Genomic DNA, 6,250 nt, shown 5'->3' with positions numbered 1-6,250 from the left:
TACTTAGTAGGTGTACAAAGTGCCTAAAGGAGTCTTGTGTTGTTGTGTTCAGGGAGGTTCGGAGGGTTGGTGGAGTGCATAGTTGTCTAGCACCCACCATGTCTCAAGACCATTGTCAGCTAGACAGCAATCTCATATGACGGGTCATCTTGCCATTGATTCAATCCAACCCCTCTGTCAGCATTCCGGTTTTGCAAGGTGCGGTCCAAGCGAGCTATCACTTCAAACCCTCCTATAGAAAGGTGTGGATGGCCAAGCAGAAGGCAATTGCACAAATCTATGGAGATTGGGAGGAGTCATACAATAAGGTTTCCAAGTTGTTTCAAGCACTGCAGAGCTATTTTCCTGGTACCCTTTGTGACGTCCGTGTCAAACCATTCTACGATGGGCACCTCCTTGTACGTGACTGCAGTATGTTCGACAAGGTATTTTGGTCTTTCCCGTCATGTGTAGAAGCCTTCAAGCATTGCAAGCCCTTTGTCTCTATAGATGGTACTCATCTGTATGGCATGTATGGTGGTGTGTTGCTTATTGCAGTGGCGCAAGATGGGAATAGCAACATCCTGCCTATTGCCTTTGCCATTGTGGAGTCCGAGAGCACCGAGTCATGGTTGTTCTTCCTAACTAATCCGAGACGCCACGTCACACTACAGGATGGCCTGCTGGTTATATCCGACAGATCTCAGGCTATCAAGGTAGTGCTTAGCGCCGAAGACAGCGGTTGGACTCCGCCTAGAGCCTACCATGCTTACTGCATAGGACACATGGCTGCGAACTTCATGACACGGTTCAAGTCAGCCGAAGGCAAGAAGTACCTCATTAATGCTACTTATAGTCCAAGCAAGGCCGATTATGAGTGGTACATGGATGCGTTGAGAGGAGTCTCGCCTACCATGGTTAACTGGGCTAGTTGTTTCAGGAACGATATTTGGCTACAACATTGCGACGGCGGGCGTCGGTTTGGCCACATGACGACAAATCTATCCGAGTGCATCAATGCAATGTTGAAGGGCACCCGGTACTTGCCAATATCTGTCATTGTGCACATCACGTACGAGAGATAACAGAATTTATTCGTCACGAAGGGTAGAAAGGCGCAGTCACAGCTCGCTGCTGGATGCCGCACAGAGACTATTGGCCGTCATTGAGAAGAACAGAGAAGGGATACCGAAGATGCGTGTCACCCACTGTGACAGGCGGGCATCGGTGTTTGTTGTTGAGGAGCTTGAGCCTTTTGAGAGATGGGGGGGCGGTTCCTTCCGTGTTCGACTATCAGATGGCACGTGTGACTGCAGGTTATTCCAGTCTCTCCACTATCCTTGTCGTCACGCACTAGCTTGGTCTGCCGCTGCTAGCATTGAATGGGCCCCGTATATGCATCCTGTGTACTGATAAGAAGTTGTTTTCAAGGTGTACGAGATGGAGTTTTTCCCTATCCCATATGAGTCGATGTGGGCAGCGTGGCATGGGACTAGGCTGAGTCCTAACCCAGCAATGCGTCAGAAAGCATCTAGAAGGCCCGTATCCACCAGATTCCGTAACGACATGGATGAGACCGAGCGGCATGAGAAGTGGTGTGGCCTGTGTAGGCAGTACGGTCATACTAGAAGAGGATGTCCTAATCAGCCCACGGGTGACGTATAGGTCTCACTAGTGTCGTATGTTTACCGCAGTTGTCATGTGTTGGTCTTTTTTTTTATGTAGCATGTAATCTAATGTTGTAGTGTCAATGCAATGTTTAATGAGAAATAATCAGTCTATGAGATCATGGTTTTTTTTTTATTTTCTTTTTCTTGAAAGGAACAGTAAGCATAAAATTAAATGCAAAGTAGAGAGAAGACGAATCTAAATAACAATACACATAATCAAAGGGCCACTAACATTCAATCCAAGTTAAATCTGAATGTACATACCATACACCTAAATTAATGTTAGCTACATACATAATCACAAAACCGACTACAATACAGAGAATACTACAATCACTATCTCCGGTGTGGATCCTGGTAGTGATGCCTGTGCCCAGTGCCACATGGGGGAAGCTGAGCCTGTCACTGAGGTCGGGCCGGTCGTGGATCTAGGCCCATTGCTGCTGTCTCCTGCTCCGTGTGAGGACAATACGTCTGTGGTGCACGAAATTACAATCACACTTTTGCAATTCCGCACAACTAACCAGCAAGTGCACTGGGTCGTCCAAGTAATACCTTACGTGAGTAAGGGTCGATCCCACGGAGATTGTCGGTTTGAAGCAAGCTATGGTTATCTTGTAACTCTTAGTCAGGATATCAACAATAATTCTTAGTTTTAATTGGAATGAGTAAAAGAACATGGATTAAATAATACTTGTTATGCAGTACTGGAAAACAGGTTGAGGTTTTGGAGATACTCTGTCTTATGAATCTCTGCTTTCCTACTGTCTTCTTCTTCACGCACACAAGGCTCCTTCCATGGCAAGCTGTATGTTGGTGGATCACCGTTGTCAATGGCTACCATCCATCCTCTCAGTGAAAATGGTCCAGCTACAGGTTTCGTAGGGCTAATCATCTGTCGGTTCTCACTAGTGTTGGAATAAGATCCATTGATCCTTTTGCACACTGTCACTATGCCCAACATTCATGAGTTTGAAGCTCATCATAGTCATCCTTTCCCAGATCCTACTCGGAATACCACAGACAAGGTTTAGACTTTTCAAATCTCAAGAATGCTGCCAATTGATTCTAGCTTATACCACGAAGACTCTGGTCTCACGGATTTGAATGCTCTGTTGTCAGGAGACGCAATCAAACACGTAAACCAGGAACCCAAGAGATACACACTCAAGCTATTGCAGATAGAACGGAGGTGGTTGTCAGGCACGCATTCATAGGTGAGAATGGTGATGAGTGTCACGGATCATCACATTCATCATGTTAAAGTGCGAGTGAATATCTTAGAATAGAAACAAGCGTGATTGAATAGAAAACAGAAGTAATTACAATAATCCATTGAGACACAGCAGAGCTCCTCACCCCCAACCATGGAGTTTAGAGACTCATGCCGTAGAAAATACAAGTTCTGATGTGAAAATGTCATGAGGTACAAAATAAATCTCTAAAAGTGGTTTTTATACTCAACTAGAAACCTAGGTTTACAGAAAATGAGTAAGCTAAGATAGATAGTGCAGAAATCCACTTTCGGGGCCCACTTGGTGTGTGTTTAGGCTGAGTACTGAAGCTTTTACGTGCATAGGCTATTCCTGGCGTTGAACTCCAGCTTTTGTGCCAGTTTGGGCGTTTAACTCCAACTTTTATGCCAGTTCTGGTGTTTAACGCCAGAAAAGGGTAAGGAGCTGGCGTTTAAACGCCAGTTTGCACTACCAAATCTCGGTCAAGTATGGACTATTATATATTGCTGAAAAGACCAAGATGTCTACTTTCCAACGCAATTGAGAGCGCGTCAATTGAACTTCTGTAGCTCCAGAAAATCCATTTCGAGTGCAGGGAGGTCAGAATCCAACAACATCTGCAGTCCTTTCTCAGCCTCTGAATCAGATTTTTGCTCAGGTCCCTCAATTTCAGCTAGAAAATACCTGAAATTATAGAAAAATACACAAACTCATAGTAAAGTCCAGAAATATGATTTTTGCATAAAAACTAATAAAAATATAATAAAAAGTAACTAAAACATACTAAAAACTACATGAAAATTTCACCAAAAAACGTATAAAATATCCGCTCATCAGTCTGTATCCCTCCAGACGATGAACCGGTGGCAAACTGGTGTAGCTAAAGCTGAGTCTGCGGGTGAGGAGCTACGGGTGGGGTCAGCTGAGGTTGGGACTGGGTCAGGTATCTGCCATAGTCGTGGGAGGGGGGAGTCGCGTACTGGCTGCCTGGCCGAAGGCCCGTCCTGTACGACCCACCAGAGCAGGGTGATATATGAGGCATCCAGAACGAGGTCATGGCAGGAGCTGATGGCTGATGATCCTTCACGATGCCAACCTCTCTGCCCGTGTGAAATGTCTCGGCTAACCTATCCATGACGGGTTCCTGCACGTTGTGTAGGAAAGAGTCTCCCAGCAGTATCTCATCAAGGAAGACATCATCCTCATGCTGGGTCCCAGATGTACCTCCCTCATGCCAACCGGGTGGTGATGTATCCCACGCTGGCTGAGACTGATGTCAACCGGATCCGGATAATGCCACGCTCCGTGCCACAAGGGAGGGGGAGGAGGTTCATGAGTCGATGCTGTAGGTGGAACGACTCCGTCAACTGGTGCATCTCCACCGTCCTGGTGACGGTCGAACTCCAACTCTTTCTCCGAGTCTGCCTCTCCCCTAACCCGTCGAGGCCTGACCCTCTCCCTTCGGACGGGCTCACCTGGGCGACGCTCTCTCTGGCCCCGCTCCCTCCGTGCTGGTCGGCGAGTGTCTTCTCTGACCTCCCTCGCACGTCTCCTCCAATCTGCCATGCCCCTCGGAAGGGTCAGATCGTCCCGCGGCTGACTGGCAGTGGGCTGGACATCGGGGGCAACTCCACCAGCCGGGGGTCCTCTGAAACCTCCTGCCTAGATAGATGCCTCACACGGCAGGTCCCACGCCACCAGTCGTAGTACTCACCGGTCGGCCTAGTGTCGCCTATGTAGTGCACTGTAATCCTGCGACCAGGCTCGAACCTCTGCCTCCAACCGTCGTACCACTACTGCAGTTGCTCCGGCAACCAAACATCCTCACCACGACCAGTGGTGGTCAGATACCTGAAGTTAAACACATTAAATAAATAAAATAGATTCAATATCAGAATAATAAATAATAACCAACGTATAAGTTTGAATAATCTAACCAACTTCATACTTGTCAAGATTCACTGGAATCCCCGGCACCAACTGCTCCCCATTGAACTGCCGTTTCACCTGATCTACATGGTGAAACCGGACAATGTTGAAGCAGACTATAGGAACGGCCGACAACCAAGTACCCCACTCTGCCTCCTCACGGAACCAAAGTGGGCACAGGTCCTGCAGTGCAGGGTCGTCGCACACCCTCCATGCAAACTGAATAAAAAATGTTTAACAAAATAACAAGCTTTAAACCACAGCAAGTAGAAGGAAATATCACGCAATATTTAATTTCATGACTTACCTCATCGAACCGTAATCGATCGATGGATACCCTATACTACAAGACCCTAGTCTGGTACTAGTCCCTACTCTGCTGCTGCAAGCCAACCAATCTGAAAGTAACAAAGACATATACAACTCCATAACTTACAAACAATGCGAATTAACAGCAAAGCTTAACATGAAACAAAAAAGAAATATTTGGATACCTGGCAGCTAGCGGGTACTGGTAGACTCCTCTACCTGGTGGACACCACTGAGAAAATCTCTGGTAAATCCAACTCATCAGCAGCGGAGTGCAACCGGCAATATCTGTGACTCCCCATTGTGCCACTAAACAGAGTGACTGGTAAGTCCAAGCCAGCACAGCAGAGCCCCAAGATAGCGCCCTGCACTCCTCGAAGTCTTGGAGAAGCGGTAACTACCGTACGTGCACTAGGTTGTTGGACTTGTCTATCAGCAGATACCCTCCGATCAGTAACATAATGTAGCATCGCGCATACTGTCAGAGGGTCTCAGGATCATCGGTGGCGGGCATCTGTCGTACACGATCACGCAACCAGAACAGCTTCTGCGTGAACTACTCCTTCCTCTGCTCCGCCTGCTGTGCCGCCACCGGTGGCCTGGCACCAAGCAGCTACTCCACCATCGCCCACGTCTCAGTGCCGTGCCACCGACCGAAGTCACGAAGGCACCCCCCAATGGGGTTCCCGTGTGCACACAGGCCTAGGTGGTATGCCACGTCCTGCAGGGTGATAGTGACCTCACCCCACGAAAGATGAAACGTGTGCATCTCCGGACGCCATCGCTCCACGAGTGCCGAAATCGGGGAATTGTCAAATGTGAAGTCCCTGAGCAACACCGTGTCGTTGAATCCAACCTCAACCAGATACGGGACGATGGCGTCGGGTGGAGGAAGGGTATGGCTGACTCGCAGGGGCAATAGAAGGCGAGGCCTCTGCGGAATGAAAAAAAAATTAATCTACACATACATAATAATACATTTTTCTATTCTACTAAGGAACAAAGTACTACTCGTAGTTAGTAACATACTACCATGTGTCTACTCTACATCTGTCTCTAACTTACTTACGTTGGTAAGCAAACCCTAATTAAGTAATACCAATCTTAGACAAGCAAATATTGTTCTAA

The 6,250-nt window shown here is 47.5% G+C and overlaps 1 protein-coding gene across 1 annotated transcript; it reads left to right on the top strand.

Annotated features, from left to right (window-relative positions):
• The first annotated feature begins 248 nt into the window (after nt 1–248).
• Nucleotides 249–1,064, top strand: LOC107627101 (uncharacterized). The gene has a single exon (XM_016329965.1). It carries the CDS (start codon nt 249–251, stop codon nt 1,062–1,064), a length of 816 nt encoding a protein of 271 aa, XP_016185451.1.
• Nucleotides 1,065–6,250: the final 5,186 nt, after the last annotated feature.

This window comes from Arachis ipaensis, chromosome B2, assembly GCF_059453495.1.
Source record: "Arachis ipaensis isolate K30076 ecotype BB chromosome B2, ASM5945349v1, whole genome shotgun sequence".
Taxonomy (NCBI): Eukaryota; Viridiplantae; Streptophyta; class Magnoliopsida; order Fabales; family Fabaceae; genus Arachis; species Arachis ipaensis.
Note: the sequence above shows the minus strand (reverse complement) of the source record. Positions and strands in the feature narration are given on the sequence as shown.